The 17,356-nt window shown below is 40.4% G+C and overlaps 1 protein-coding gene across 1 annotated transcript in view; it reads right to left on the reverse strand.

Moving 5' to 3' along the window:
* The window catches only part of tafa5a (TAFA chemokine like family member 5a), a 172,868-nt gene that overhangs the window by 23,653 nt on the left and 131,859 nt on the right, over window positions 1-17,356 (reverse strand). Inside the window, exon 3 of the mRNA XM_014152786.2 lies at window positions 2-129. Coding sequence (XP_014008261.1) covers window positions 2-129 — 128 coding nt within the window. The remainder of the gene's footprint in view (window position 1; window positions 130-17,356) is intronic.

The raw sequence follows: 17,356 nt of genomic DNA on the forward strand, positions 1-17,356 counted from the left end.
CCGTAGTGGTTTTGACTCTGCCTCCTGGTTGTGTACAAGTCCATCCAGATGTATTGATTAACAGGTCACAGCCCTCATCGTCCAGACATGGGACCATCTCACACCACTGTTTGGTCCGGACGATACTAGCTGTGGAGTGAGGGAGGGAGACGAGAGATAGCGAGAGAGGAGAATAGAAAGGGAGAAATAGAGAGACATGGTTAACCTCATTTCGGAGGGGTCAAAACACACAACTTTCAGTGTTTAAAACAATAAGCAGGTATTTACATTATTTTGAGATGCTATTTTGGTTCTTTAAACTCAATTGATTGAGGCACTACAAATAGTTGCCTTCTGGATATATTGCAAGAGTACATGATCTACCAAATAGTTGCACACAGAGCCAGAGTACTATCAAATATTCTGGTTTACTGAAATCCGCCTGACTCGCTCACCCTACAGATGTAGATCTTAATTTGATCATCATGTTGCAGGAGAACTTTCCTGCAGTGTATTTGAGGTTAAAAAAGGCTTCTGAAGTTTGTAATTTCCACTTTAAAATTTCAGACAGAAAAATGTATCAACTCCTACAAAAATCTCCAGAAATTATAATCCACATAAATAATTAACATTTCCTGTTGCTGCGGGATTATTTTCCTGCTTTAGCAAACTGGCTCAAATTAAGATCCTACATTTGAACATCCAAAATAGTATCATTGATTAGCCACAGAAATTGATGTTTTTTCTACATCAGCCTTGTCTGGGGTTGTCTGAGTTTGTGATGAGTTTGTGATGATGCACTTCTGAAACGTGTACATGGGAAGAAAAGTGTACTTATCCTTATCCAGCTTGACTGTGGATGAATCAACAGATAGAGTACGAACTAATAATAAACACTTCTTCTGAAACCAACCAAACTGGCTGTTAAATCCCAGAGCTTTGTATTTGAGGTAGGCTCTTTGGCGTAAGGACTCATCATAAGCAAAAGTCTAATTTTAAAAAGTAGGACACAGTATTCCCACACCTGCACGCCTTCAGACAAATGGCACCCTCAACTAGCCTTCAGAGAGAGAGAGTTAGAGAGGGAAATAGAGAGATAGACATTTATAGAAAGAGAGATTTATTTTCCATCTGCAAATGAGATTGTGAAACAATGGGAGACGAACGAAACACAGAGGGTGAATTGTTGCAACAAAATATATTGCCATATTCTGTCATGACACCTATGATATTCAGATCTAGTAATAAACCATATACAAGAAAGATACATATGTTTTGATCCATTCACAGCAAATTGGTCAGTGTTACTAGTGTTGATTTTTCAGTTTAACATTTAAAGTTTTGATTCAAGTGTTAAATTAACACTCAGTGGTATAAATTAACCCCAGTGTTGGTGTTAATAACCTGTTAATAACCAGTGTTGAGTGTGAGAGTTTCAGCATTCCCTCCCCCATATGCCCCCCTAGGCATAACTACGACAACATAACCAACAAAAACGGGTCACAACTCCTGCAGCTCTGTCGCACGCTGGGTATGTACATAGTCAATGGTAGGCTTCGAGGGGACACCTATGGTAGGTACACCTATAGCTCATCTCTTGTCAGTAGCACTGTTGACTACTTTATCACTGACCTCAGCCCAGACTCTCTCAGAGCATTCACAGTCAGACCACTGACATCAGATCAAAGCAAAATCACAGTCTACTTGAACAGAGCAATACTCAATCATGAGGCATCAAAGCCAAAGGAACTGAATAATTTTAGAAATGCTATAGATGGAAGGAAACCTATCAAAAACTTCTTGGACAAAACGTTCCACTGTAATAGTGAAGGTGTACAGTAAACTTTGCAGTAAAAACCTAAACAGTATATTTGGCCTCTCAGCTTCCCTATCAAATCTAAAAAATTCTAACAGAAAACCGAAGAAAATTAACAAGAATGACACATGGTTTGAGGAATAATGCAAAAACCTAAGATAGATGTTGAGAAACCTATCTAACCATAAAATCTGAGCCTTCGCCTTCACTATGGTGAATGACTAAAACAGTACAGAAATACACTACAGAAAAAGAAGGAACAGCACGTCAGAAATCAGCTCAATGTAATTGAAGAATCCATAGAATCTAACCACTTCTGGGGAAATTGGAGAACACTAAACAAACAACAACACAAAGAGTTATCTATCCAAAATGGAGATGTATGGGTAAACCACTTCTCCAATCTTTTTGGCCCTATAACAAAGAACAAACAGCAAAAACATATACAAGATCAAATATAAATCTTAGAATCAACTATTAAAGACTACCAGAACCCACTGGATTGTCCAATTACATTGAATGAACTACAGGTCAAAATACAAACCCTCCAACCCAAAAAGGCCTGTGGTGTTAATGGTATCCTCACTGATGGTATTCTCAAAATCCTCTACCACAAATTCCAATTGGCTGTACTTAAACTCTTTATCCTTAGCTCTGGCATCTTCCCCAATATTTGGAACCAAGGACTGATCACCCCAATCCACAAAAGTGGAGACAAATTTGACCCCAATAACTACCGTGGGATATGCGTCAACAGCAACCTTGGGAAAAATCCTCTGCATTATCATTAACAGCAGACTCGTACATTTCCTCAGTGAAAACAATGTACTGAGCAAATGTCAAAGTTGCTTTTTACCAAATTATCGTATGACAGACCATGTATTCCCCCTGCACACTCTAATTGATGATCGTGGACTTCAGGAAAGAGCAGAGGGAGCACCCCCCTATTAAGTTCCTCAGCGTACACATCACGGACAAACTGAAAATGGTCCACCCACACAGATAGCGTGGTGAAGAAGGAGCAACAGCACCTCTTCAACCTCAGGAGGATGAAGAAACTTAGCTTGTCACCTAAAACCCTCACAAACTTTTACAGATGCACAATCGAGAGCATCCTGTCGGGCTGTATCACCGCCTGGTAAGGCAACCTCAAACGCAAGGCTCTCCAGAGGGTAGTGCGGTCTGCACAATGCATCACCGGGGGCAAACTACCTGCCCTCCAGGACGCCTACAGCACCCGATGTCACAGGAAGGCCACAGCCTGTTCAACACGTTATCATCCAGTAGGCGAGGTCAGTACAGGTGCATCAAAGCTGGGACCGAGAGACTGAAGAACAGCTTCTATCTCAAGGCCATCAGACTGTTAAACAGTCATCACTAACACCGAGAGGCTGCTGCCAACATACAGACTCAAATCACTGGCCATTTAACCTGTTAGGGCTAGGGGGCAGTATTTGCACGGCTGGATAAAACAAATGTACCCGATTTAATCTGGTTACTAATCCTACCCAGTAACTAGAATATGCATATACTTATTATATATGGATAGAAAACACTCTAAAGTTTCTAAAACTGTTTGAATGGTGTCTGTGAGTATAACAGAACTCATTTGGCAGGCAAAACCCTGAGACATTTTCTGACAGGAAGTGGATACCTGATGTGTTGTATTACCTTTAAACCTATCCCATTGAAAACACAGGGGCTGAGGAATATTTTGGCACTTCCTATTGCTTCCACTAGATGTCACCAGCCTTTACAAAGTGTTTTGAGTCTTCTGGAGGGAGATCTGACCGAACAAGAGCCATGGAACGATGATGGCCCATTAGACACCTGGCGCGAAGTTCATGTTGGGTACCCTCGTTCCAATACGTTATAAAAGAGTATGCATTCGTCCACCTTGAATATTATTCATGTTCTGGTTAAAAAGGCCCTAATGATTTATGCTATACAACGTTTGACATGTTTGAACGAACGTAAATATATTTTTTCCCCTCGTTCATGACGAGAAGTCCGGCTGGCTTAGATCATGTGCTAACAAGACGGAGATTTTTGGACATAAATGATGAGCTTTTTTGAACAAAACTACATTCGTTATGGACCTGTGATACCTGGAAGTGACATCTGATGAAGAGAATCAAAGGTAATGGATTATTTACATAGTATTTTCGATTTTAGATCTCCCCAACATGACGTCTAGTCTGTATCGCAACGCGTATTTTTCTGGGCGCAGTGCTCAGATTATTGCAAAGTGTGATTTCCCAGTAAGGTTATTTTTAAATCTGGCAAGTTGATTGCGTTCAAGAGATGTAAATCTATAATTCTTTAAATGACAATATACTATTTTACCAATGTTTTCTAATTTTAATTATTTAATTTGTGGTGTTGACTTGACTGCCGGTTATTGGAGGGAAACGATTTCCTCAACATCAATGCCATAGTAAAACGCTGTTTTTGGATATAAATATGAACTTGATAGAACTAAAAATGCATGCATTGTCTAACATAATGTCCTAGGAGTGTCATCAGATGGAGATTGTAAAAGGTTAGTGCATCATTTTAGCTGGTTTTATGGTTTTGGTGACCCTGTCTTTGAATTGACAAAACATTACACACAACTCTTGTAAATGTACTGTCCTAACATACTCTAAATTTATGCTTTCGCCGTAAAACCTTTTTGAAATCGTAAAACGTGGTTAGATTAAGGAGATGTTTATCTTTCAAAGGGTGTAAAATAGTTGTATGTTTGAAAATTTGAATTTTGACATTTATTTGGATTCAAATTTGCCGCTCTTGAAATGCACCTGCTGTTGATGGAGTGCACCACGGGGGGGACGCTAGCGTCCCACCTAGCCCATAGAGGTTAATAAATGAATTTAATAAAGGTATCACTAGTTACTTTAAATAATGCCACTTTAATAATGTTTACATACCCTACATTACTCATCTCATATGTATATACTGTATTTTATGCCATCTATTGCATATTGCCTATGCCGCACGGCCATCGTGCATCCATATACATATTCCATCCCCTTACATTGTGTGTATAAGGTAGTCGTTGCGAATTTGTTAGATTACTTGTTAGATATTACTGCGGAACTAGAAGCACAAGCATTTCGCTACACTCGCATTAATATCTGCTAACCATGTGTATGTGACCAATAACATTTGATTTGATTTGATTTGGCAAACAAACAAACCAAAACAAAGGCAAAGGCTTCTCATGCTTTGATGATTTCAAAAAAGCTTTTGACTCATATTGGCATGAGGATCTGCTATACAAATTGATGGAAAGTGGTGTTTGGGGAAAAACATACGACATTATCAAATCCATGTACACAAACAACAAGTTTGTGGTTAAAATTGGCAAAAAACATACACATGTCTTTCCACAGAGCGGTGGGGTGAGACAGGGATGCAGCTTAAGCCCCACCCTCTTCAACATATATATCAACGAATTGGCGAGGGCACTAGAACAGTCTGCAGCACCCGGCCTCACCCTAGTAGAATCTGAAGTCAAATGTCTACTGTTTGCAGATTATCTGGTGCTTCTGTCCCCAACCAAGGAGGGCCTACAGCAGCACCTAAATCTTTTGCACAGATTCTGTCAGACCTTTGCCCTGACAAAAATAATGGTGTTCTAAAAAAGGTCCAGTTGCCAGGACCGCATATACAAATTCCATCTAGACACCATTTTGCCCTAGAGCACACAAAAAAACTATACATACCTTGGCCTAAACATCAGCGACACAGGTAAATTCCACAAAGCTGTGAACGGAAAGAAGGGCCTTCTAACATAAAATTCGACATACCAATTAGGATCTGGTAAAAAATACTTGAATCAGTTATAGAACCCATTGCCCTTTATCGTTGTTAGGTCTGGGGTCCGCTCACAAACCAAGACTTCACAAAATGGGACAAACACCAAATTGAGACTCTGCATGCAGAATTCTGCTAAAATATCCTCTGTGTACAATGTAAAACACAAAATAATGCATGCAGAGCCGAATTAGGCCAATACCAAAATCCAGAAAAGAGCCGTTAAAATCTATAACCTAAAAGGAAGCAATTTTCAAACCTTCCATAACTAAGCCATCACCTACAGAGAGATGAGCCTGGAGAAGAGTCCCCTGGAGAAGAGTCCCCTGGAGCTCTGTTCACAAACACAAACAGACCCCGCAGAGCCCCAGAACAGCAACACAATTAGACCCAACCAAATCATGAGAAAACAAAAATATCATTACTTAACACATTGGAAAGAATTAACAAAAAAACATAGCAAACTAGAATGCAATTTGGCCCTAAACAGAGAGTACACAATGGCATACCCAAACTGATCCACATTTAAGGAAAGCTTTGACTATGTCCAGACTCAGTGAGCATAGCCTTGATATTGAGAAAGGCTGCAGTAGGCACACCTTGCACTCAAGAGAAGACAGGCTATGTGCACACAGCCCACAAAATGAGGTGGAAAGTGAGCTGCACTTCCTAAACTCCTGCCAAATGTATGACCATATTAGAGACACATATTTCCCTCAGATTACACAAATCCACAAAGAATTCGAAAACAAATACAAATACAGCAGCAATATTTGTGACCTGTATGCCACAAGAAAAGGGCAACCAGTGAAGAACAAACACCATTGAAAATGTGTCTTCCCTTTTGTACTTTAACTATTTGCACATAATATGACATTTGAAATGTCTTTATTCTGTGTAATGTTTACTGTCATGTTTTTTGTTTATTTCACTTTTGTTTATTATCCTCTTCACTTGCTTCGGCAATGTTAACATATGTTTCCCATGCCAATAAAGCCCTTAAATTGAAATGTCATAGAAATTGAGAGAGAGAGAGAGAATTGATGCAATTTCAATGTTGCTTTGTGTATCACCAAATTAGCTTGAGTTGATTTTACTGCAACACTGCTCACTGCATCCAAAATGCTTGACATAGGCTTTTCAAAAAGCTCTCTGTCAAATATAAGCTCCCTGCCCACTCAGTCTGTAATTTCAAACATCCTGGTAGTTAGTCATAAGAGAAAAAGTCATTTTCAGAATGACTGTTTAGGACCTTTAACACTGTCAGTGTTGCTTTAACACTGGAGAATTTGCTGTGTGACTATAATTTACAGAAGTCACCTTGAATTTCTATTGTAATCTAGCATAGATCATAGAAGCAGTTCCCCCCTATTCATGAGACTAGATAAAACAAATGTACTCTAAAAAAACATGTTCTGTGAAGCTTTACAATGATGAATGTCATTCTAAGATTAAACAACAATGCAAAACACTCACGATTCTCATTGCCACATTCTGCAATCAATTTAATTAATGTTTTACTTCTGAATTGTTCCATTGCAATAAGAACCACACTGTAGCTATTTGTATCAACACAAACAACACATGAACCCAACTCGGCAACCAAATCAGGAGTGTCGTAACATAACATGCCTTCAGACAAAAGGCCTAATCAGTCCTAATTGTGGATCTAATAGAGAAATGTTGAGCACTAGTAATCAATGCTCAATGGGATCCGCTTCAGGCCTGTATTCACATTTCGTCGCGTCTCTTTCTCTCCGTGCTGTGGTTGTTCACACAATGACCACACAAGAGCACTCAATTATGCCCCTTGACAGGCTTCCCTTGCTTTACATTCACATCCATGCTCGCTCGCTCACGCATACTCACTGAAACTCTACTTTTTTTTAAATTGTACCTTTATTTAAATAGACAAGTCAGTTAAGCACAAATTCTTAGTTACAATGACAGCCAACATCAGCCAAACCCGGACGATGCTGGGCCAATTGTGTGCCGCCCAACCACGGCCTGTTGTGATACAGTCTGGATGCGAACCAGAGTGTCTGTAGTGATGCCTCCAGCACTGAGTTGCAGTGCCTTAGACCGCTGCGCAACTCAGGAGCCCAACATTTAGGGCCCCCGCCAGCCACTAGCAGTCATAGACAGATAAATCAATCCCATACAAAACGCTGAGGCGCAGTTCATGATGGATACGTTTCAGGAGAAAAAGTAATCGAGCTCAGCCCTTGGAGGAAAGAGAAAAAAAAGAGAAAGAGAGAAAAAATGAAAAATGTCCATTCACTGCAGGTGAAATGGGAAACCTGTTGGGAGTCTTTCTCAAGGACTCGCCAAGACAGACGACCCTCAATTGATAAAGACATGTTGTGGAGTCTGGTGTGTCTTAAATGGCAACCTATTCCCTATACATTGCACTACTTTTGATCAGAGCCCTATGGAAAAGGGTTCCATTTGTGACACCGCCATTGGTACTGTTGACTAACCCCATTCCATACAAATTCGCACAACCGTGGCATTCAAACGAGGCTGTACGTTAAATTGTTACGTGTCATGACGCAACGTACCGCACGCATAATGCAACTCATTCTGTCATGCAGCCTCTCTTCTCTCGCAGACTAAATCAAGAAAGGGATATGGTAAGGGGGGATACCTAGTCAATTGTACAACTGAATGCAAGTTTTTGCGTCATCATGCAAGCCATTATGACTCTCAAAAGCCGTGACAGCCGCTGTTTACTTCTGAAGATAACTTTAGCGCCACCCTAAAAACCTGATTCAAATTCGACACAAACCTTCAAATAGGTATGTAATGACACATTATATAAACTCTGTATAGTGTTTTATTAAAATTTTAGAGGTGATAAGTTGGACAGATCGGGTGGAAAAAGACGTTTCCCACACAACATATCTCCCCTTTTCACTATCACGCAGTAGGTTTCGCTTCCCCACCCGCCATTTCCCCACCCTCATGCACCCACAAACGCACGCACACAGACACAACACACACCAGTAGCAGCTCATTGAGCCATCTGACAACATTTGAATCAGATTCAGCCTGCATCTGTAACACCCTCCACATGTCATGATGCCATTCATTCAACACACTATTTCCTGGCATTCCTGTGTCATGTCTTTGGCAATGCCGGATTAAGTGATATGACATGCTATTCTATAAAATCATTTCTCTGTAATTAATATTACCTGATTAAACTAATCATGTAAATGTAATTAACTAGAAAGTCGGGGCACCACGAAAGAATGTTTATAGAGCTGTTATCTTCCGAATAAACTCTTAAAGACCCGGTAGTCTTTTACATCAGTAGCAGTCAATTATTAATCGTCACCTTATTCAGTCTCAAATTCTTGGTTATCTTCACGAACCCAGGCTAACAAGTTGAATCAGCAATACAAAATTTGGTTTAATTATTTATTTACTAAATACCTAAACAATCACACAGAATTACACATACCCAGGATGGGTCATACATGAAAAACGTCCCTGGTGGACAGAACCTTTATGACGGCTGGTTACACAAAGAGAGGGGGTTGGGCTTGAATAAAAGAGCGAGAAGACAGATGAACAAAAAGGTTTTGTATCTCTATCGGGCCATAGGCAGCTATGCTATCGTAAATACAGTATCTTATGCATTCTAAATAATCACCCATTTGGAAAAGGAAAATGCAATACATATTTACTCTGAGCTGTGCATCGGTAGATTGGTCGTAGATAGGAGGCCGGGTTGTCCAGCATGGATCTCTTGTCCTCTGAAGAATGTCTAGTGGTGAACTGGAGCGTGGTAGAATGGAAACTCTGTCTGTCCTCTCCTAGCCCACGTTTACAGTTGCTGCAGCTAACTCAATCGGCTAGGAGGTATCACTTCTTTAGTGAATAAGAGTTCAAAGTTCATAGCAAGTTGCCATACTTTAAGCTCATGCTATATTCTGGCTGGTATAGTCGAAATTCATCCTTTCGGCATGTTGATTGTCATCTTCACGTTGAAATTCGATGCTAATTTCGTTAGGTTCTTGTCGTTCAACCAGAGCTCACGCTGAGGTTGGCTTAGTTCTGTAGGTGATCTTGTCCTTTTAACGCAGGGACCGCAAGTTCTCACGTCCTTGGAACACAAAGTTGGATTTTCGTCAATGGGCTTATATCGTGGTGAAGAGAAGGGCGTGTTTCATAGTTTACAACCAATGTCTGTTCACTTGGGTGGGGCCTCTGAGTGAGCAGAGTTTACTCTTATGACAAACTGTTCTCTCATTAAGAAGCTAAAATTACATTTAATCTTTTCACAAATAGTTTCATATTTAAACATTTAAATTGCACAACAATTCCAGGTGAATCTGATAACTAGAATGTGTAGACTTTCCAAGATACAGTTAATGTCATCCTATCATAAGTAATAATGTCTCAGACGCCAACTGATCTGACATCATATTAATTAAGTACCAACGCATATTTTCAAATGGTTGGATTACCTAAATATGGTTCCGTTTCCCACCTTTTGATGTTACCAGAGTCTCTATGTTAACAAATGGATTTTCAATAGTCACATCGGTAGAGTAGAGAGAGGAAAAAGGGGAAAGGTATTTATGGGGGTCTTAAACCTCCCCCAACAGGCCAACGTCATGACACCTGTTACACTATCTTTCCTTCTTTCTGTCTATAGTGGGCTACCAGCAGTATTGGCCTATACCGTATACCATGTAACCAGGGCAAGCGGTGTTTTTTAATTTTTGTTATAATTATTTATTACAAAAAACACAAGGAAGGGTTAACATTAAAATATTAGAACATGAAGTATTACTATCAAACATGTATCAGTCTTTGCGCAACAGAGCCATCCTTATGTGTTAGGGTGCGTGTGCATGATAGTGATATAAAATATATGTCATAGTTTCCTTTTTCATGATCACAATCTTGTGAAACCCGAACCCTCCAAGATCCCCACCACAGTTCCCCAATAGCTGTCCCTCAGCCATACGAGACCCCTCCCACAGTTCCCTCTCCCCCCGTAATATTTTTTTTTCATTCCATTCCCCACCCCCAAGAACCCCCCAATGCACCAGCAACTAAGAGAATGAACTAAAGAGAAGAAAACAGCAAACAACAATGCAAAAAAAAAGAAAACAAATAATACATTTAAAACAAAGGACATCAAGGACAACAAATCATAACAGCAATGCCAACTTTATATGTTTGTGTGCATGTCTGGCACTATTACATGTATGTGTGTGTTCTTGTATGTGTTTATTTGAATGACAGTGTGTGTATATGCATGTGTGCAAACACCTGCACGGCATCAGCCTCAGGCAAACTGGCATTAGTTGTAAAAACACTGCCACTTAGTGTCATTCAAATGAACTTTTATTATGTTTTATTTTGACTTTTTTCCCTTTATCTTTTGACCATCATTCTCTCTCTCACACAGCAACTCCACTCCCACTTGTCTCCAATTCCACAGACCAACCCTCTGCTTCCCTCAGCCCATCCCATCTATCTCTGCTGGCCACCCACTTCGTGTTTCTACGCAACACATATCTTTCAACTATGCTAATGTGTTTAACGTACAATTTCAATATATCTAATCAAATAGAATCTACAGAGTGCGTGTTGAAGATTAATACTTTTACTAAGAGTATTAGTGTATTAGTAATTGACTGACCCGGTCTCTCCAGATCTCCTAACAGTACTATTTCTAGGGTCAATTTTAGATCAATGCTATGCATTTTCAGCCATTCCTGAACCTGAGACCAGAAACAGGCTACCCGAGGGCAATACCAAAATAAATGGTCTATTGATTCTGTATCCTCACAACAAAATCTGCAGAGCTTCGATGATTTTTTGCCCCAAATATTCAACCTTTTGTCGGTGGCAAGAATTCGAAATAACAATTTTAGCTGAAAAGCACGAAGTCTTGAATCTTGCATTGTTTTATATATCAACTCATACACCCTGTACCATGGAATCAGTACATCAAAAATCTCTTTCCAACTATTTTGCAATCTGTATGGCACAGTTGTCAAGGGCAAGCGGTGTTATGAAATAAAAACACTCCCCCAAACACTCCCCTCTTTCCAGCCCAGTCCAGTAGATGTCATTTGGTTGAGGGAAGGTATCTGTGGATGAGTTCATGCGGCGGTAATAAAAGGTGGAATAACATCATTACACCCACGGTGGGACACTGTGAAATGGTATATCACACTTACGTCAACCAGCCTGAGAGAGGGCTGAGATGATAAATCCTGGCTAACATAGAGAGAAGAGGTGATGAGAGAGGTAGGGCCAGGAAACGCTGATCTACCAAAGCCTGCGATAGGATGGGGATGGATACAGCAAGAGTCTCTGTACTGATGCTAGATCTGCTCACATAATTATAGCTAGGAACCATCTATTATAGCTGATAGGGACAGCATCAGCAGTTAAAGCCTACATTTGGACTGCTGCTGATGGTGTACTACCAAAAATAATGTTTCAAGATGTCATGGCTCTCTCCGTCTTTCTGTTATCTGTGTCTTTTTACATCACACACACACTCACTTAAATACACACAAACATCTCTTAGTTGTCCCTTTTTCTGAATTCATGCCCAAGCCTCCAACCACTCCTCACCATCAATAGGGTGCCAGTTGGGACAAACCCAGTATCTCACTCATTATCTACCATGCTCCTATGCTAGACACATGACACACTCATCCAATATGTGTACGTGTATTCAGTTTGTATGTGTATGTATGCCTACAGTATGTGTGTGTGTGTTATGTGCATGCATGTGTGTGCGTACATCTTCGCGTGTGTGTGTTCAATGGTCTACGTGTGCTCGTGTGTGGGCTTTCTTTCGTCTGTGTGCTCAGACTGACTGTGCATCAGGAATAAGCATAAATCCTAGCTTTGAAATTAGCCACAAGCGCCTCTCTCTCTCTCTCTCTCTCTCTCTCTCTCTCTCTTTGCTGTCTCTCTGATTTGCATATGATTATTCCACCCATTTGCTGGCTTAATGAATGTCTCGTGTTAAAACCAGCAAAGACTTTTAAAGCCTGAGGTTGTACGGCATTGAATTTGTGTCCTAAATAGCTCCGTCACTCATGAAGCTTCGAGAGGCTGTGATAACGAGATAGCATGCCGACACATATAGCAATAATCCTTGTTTTCCTATGCGTTTAATGGTGGCCCACGCATCCCAGGAGAGGTGTTTGTGACAAATGTATTTCATATTTTATTATCAATGATATTAAGGATATGAAATACTGTATGGCGATACTGTGTGTGCAATAAAGGAAGACTGTAAAATGCAGGCTATATTATAAGATTGTTACTGGTCATATTTTAACTGGATATATTTTTACTAGGCAATTTCTATTGACCTTGAGTTATGACATACTGTATGTATAGGTTGGTTATTGCATACAGTATGATGTAAATGTACTATAGATGTTAGTGTCAATATCCAAAGGTCTCATTTCAAGCCTTTGGAACATTTCTACAATGTAGCATAGCACAGAGTTTTTGTAGGTGCCATTTTGGTCCATAATTGGCAGTTCTTTGACATGCCAGAGCTCATGGTGTCTGCCAGTGCCCACAGCGTGTGTGTGTGTGTGTGTCAGTAAGCAGGGATGTGAGGTTTTCAGTGATATCGTACACTTGCAGATGTGCTCTGACATTCCACCCCCCTCCAAACACACACGCACACACATAGCCTTAAGATGCAGTAAGCCAGAGGAGGAAATGGCAACCTGAACAGGAGTCTTCGCCGATGGAGATCATTTAATAATAACTCCGGTCTGCTGGGACCTCCGTCACTACATATGCACCTGGCAGACAGCAAGCCCCGTCGGCTGCTACTTCCAAAACATTAAAAGATTTTGCCATTCTGTTTTTTTATTTTCTATATCAAGCCATTATGTGTAATGCGTTATACATACTTTGATGCTCAGAAGGAAATATAATAATATATACAGTACCGGTCAAATGTTTTAGAACACCTACTCATTCAAGGGTTTTTCTTTATTTTACTATTTTCTACATTGTAGAATAATAGTGAAGAAGACATCAAAACTATGAAATAACACATATTGAATCATGTAGTAACCAAAAAAGTGTTAAACAAATCAAAATATATTTTATATTTGAGATTCTTCAAAGTATCCACCCTTTGCCTTGATGACAACTTTGCAAACTCTTGGCATTCTCTCAACTAGCTTCACCTAGAATGTTTTTTTAACAGTCTTGAAAGAGTTCCCATATATGCTGAGTACTTGATGGCTGATTTTCCTTCACTCTGCGGTCCAACTCATCCCAAACCATCGCAATTGGGTTGAGATAGGGTGATTGTGGAGGCCAGGTCATCTGATGCAGCACTCCATCACTTTCCTTGGTCAAATAGCCCTAACTGTCACGCCCTGATCTGTTTCACCTGTCTTTATGATTGTCTCCACCTCCCTCCAGGTGTCGCCCATCTTCCCCATTATCCTCTGTGTATTTATACTTGTGTTTTCTTGCTGTCTGTTGCCAGTTCGTCTTGTTTGTTCAAGCCTACCAGCATTTTGTGTCTCAGCTTCTGCTTTATCCAGTTTCTCTTTTTCTCGTCCTACTGGTTTTTGACCCTTGCCTGTCTTGACCCTGTACCCACCCGCCTGACCACTCTGCATGACCCTGAGCCTGCCTGCTGTCCTGTACCTTTGCTCCACCTCTGGATTACCAACCTCTGCCTGACCTGACCCTGCCTGCCGTCCTGTACCTTGGCCTCTACTCTGGATTATCAACCCCTGCCTGCCTTGACCTGTCGTTTGCCTGCCCTTGTTGTTACAATAAACATTGTTACTTCACACAGTGTGCACTTGGGTCTAACCTTGGTACCTGATACCTAACACAACCTGGAGGTGTGTTCTGGGTCATTGTCCTGTTGAAAAACAAATTATAGTCCCACTAAGCGCAAACAAATGGGATGGCGTATCGCTGTAGAATGCTGCGGAGGCCATGTTGGTTAAGTGCACCTTGAATTCTAAATAAATCACTGACAGTGTCACCAGCAAAGTACCATCACACCTCCTCCATGCTTCTCGGTGGGAACAACACATGCGGAGATCATTCGTTCACCTACTCTGCGTCTCACAAAAAAGGGCGGTTGGAACCAAAAATCTCCAATTTGGACTCATCAGACCAAAGGACAGATTTCAATCTGTCCATTGCTCGTGTTTCTTGGCCCAAGCAAGTCTCTTCTTCTTATTGGTGTCCCTTAGTAGTTGTTTATTTGCAGCAATTCGACCATTAAGGCCTAATTCATGCAGTCTCCTCTGAATAGATGATGTTGAGATGTCTGTTACTTAAACTCTGTGAAGCATTTATTTGGACTGCAATCTGAGGTGCAGTTAATTGCCCATTTCTGAGGCTGGTATCTCTAATGAACTTATCCTCTGTAGCAGAGGTAACTCTGGGTCTTCCATTCCTGTGGCAGTCCTCTTGAGAGCCAGTTTCATCATTGCGCTTGACGGTTTTTGCGACTGCACTTGAAGAAACTTTCAAAGTTCTTGAAATGTTCCGGATTGACTGACCATCATGTCTTAAAGTAATGATGGACTGTTGTTTCTTTTTGCCTATTTGAGCTGTTCTTGCCATAATATGGACTTGGTGTTTTACCAATAGGGCTATCTTCTGTATACCAACCCTGCCTTGTCACAACACAACTGATTGACTCAAACGCATTAAGAAGGAAAGAAATTCCACAAATGAACTTTTAAGAAGGCACACCTGTTAATTGAAATGCATTTCAGGTGACTACCTCATGAAGCTGGTTGAGAGAATGCCAAGAGTGTGCAAAGCTGTCATCAAGGCAAAGGGTGGCTACTTTGAAGCATCTCAAATATAAAATATTCATAAACATATGTGTGTTTAGCACTTTTGTGGTTACTACATGATTCCATATGTATTATTTCATAGTTTTGACGTCTTCACTATTATTCTACAATGTACAAAATAAAAACCCTGGAATGAGTAGGTGTGTCCAAACCTTTGACTGGTACTATATATATATAGAAAGTAAGTTGTTGGTAGTCCCCTGAGTTTCTCCTGGTCAGGTTCAAATGTAGCCATATACTGTTAAGAGATTGCTGTATAATATGGCCCTGTTTAGGTCATAAGGTCCGGAAAAACAACTGGACCTTGTCGTTAGCCATCCTAGAATTATAATTCTTATGGAGGACACACAGGCAGAAACAACAGGACAGCATACCAGTACACGTAGCAATAATGAAAAGCACACAGAACACTTAGTGCTACATGATGTTCCTGTTCACACTCAGGCTCCCAGATGTGTCAGCTCAATGGTTAACTTGTTAATGAAGAACCTATACAGCTGGGCTAAACCAATGCCCCCTCAGGACCCAACACATTACACTCAATCCCCCATTTCTCTCCCTCGCTCTCTCTCTCTTCTCTTTCTCTGTGTGTCTCTCTGTCTTTCTCTCTGTCACTCCCTCCTTCCTTCCCTTTTTACCCCCTCTCCCTCCCTCCTCCCTCTCTCTGTCTCTCGTAGTCTCGCTCTCCTCTCTCTTGTGTGAATCAGGCAACATAGCCTCTATTGACCACTCCATATCCACTATAAAGGATGCATAACCTTTTGCTTGGCAGATTTCCCACATAACCTGTGTTTATTCCCTATTCTCACCACATAATACACAAAGACTGCTGAACACTAAACAGGATTCAATTATGAAACAAGTAGCTCTGAAACTGAACGGCAACAACTATTTCTACTAGACTATGGACAAAAAGCAAGAAGGAATCACAGATATTCTCAAAACCTTTTGGGTAAGAGCATTCAATTATACAAATAGCAGAAATAATTAAAGACTATGTTCACAAAACAGATTTATTTTTTCAAAGATGTTTCCTAACCTTCACATCCTCTCTTTCAATATTCAACTGTGTACCATGAAAGGGACAGTGATGTTTGATGTATACTGTATGACCTGATATACAGTAGTGATGGGGGAAAAAACAGCTACATATTGCAATATTATTTTTGGAAGATATTATATAGAGTAATTATACACACTGAACAAAAATATAAATGTAACATGCAACAATTTCATAGATTTTACTGACTTACAGTTCATATAAGGAAATCAGTCAATTGAAATAAATTCATTCAGCCCTAACCTATGGATTTCACATGACTGGGAATACAGATATGCATCTGTTGGTCACAGAAAACGAGTCTGTATCTGGTGTGACAACCATTTGTCTCATGCAGCGCGACACATCTCATTCTCATAGAGTTGATCAGGTTGTTGACTGTGGCCTGTGGAATGTTGTCCCACTCCTCTTCAATAGCTGTGCGATGTTGCTGGATATTTGCAGGAACTGGAACACGCTGTCGTATGCGTAGATCCATAGCATCCCAAATATGCTCAATGGTTGAAATGTCTGGTGAGTATGCAGGCCATAGAAGAACTGGGACATTTTCAGCTTCCAGGAACTGTGTACAGATCCTTGCGATATGGGGTTCTTCAAGGGTTCTTTTGGAAGGGTGAAGGTTCTATGTGGAACCATAACGACTCAAAAAACTCTGAGCACTTCAATGGTTCTTTTCAGTTCACAAAAGGGTTCTTTGGTCTTTAAGTGATAATTTGTGATCATTTTCATTTTCATTTAATTTTCTTTCTCCCCTCCATACAAAAACCTATACACATGAACAACAACTTACAGACACACACAAACAATGACTACATCTAATCTGCTCAGATC

Source organism: Salmo salar, chromosome ssa17, assembly GCF_905237065.1.
Source record: "Salmo salar chromosome ssa17, Ssal_v3.1, whole genome shotgun sequence".
NCBI classification, from domain to species: Eukaryota; Metazoa; Chordata; class Actinopteri; order Salmoniformes; family Salmonidae; genus Salmo; species Salmo salar.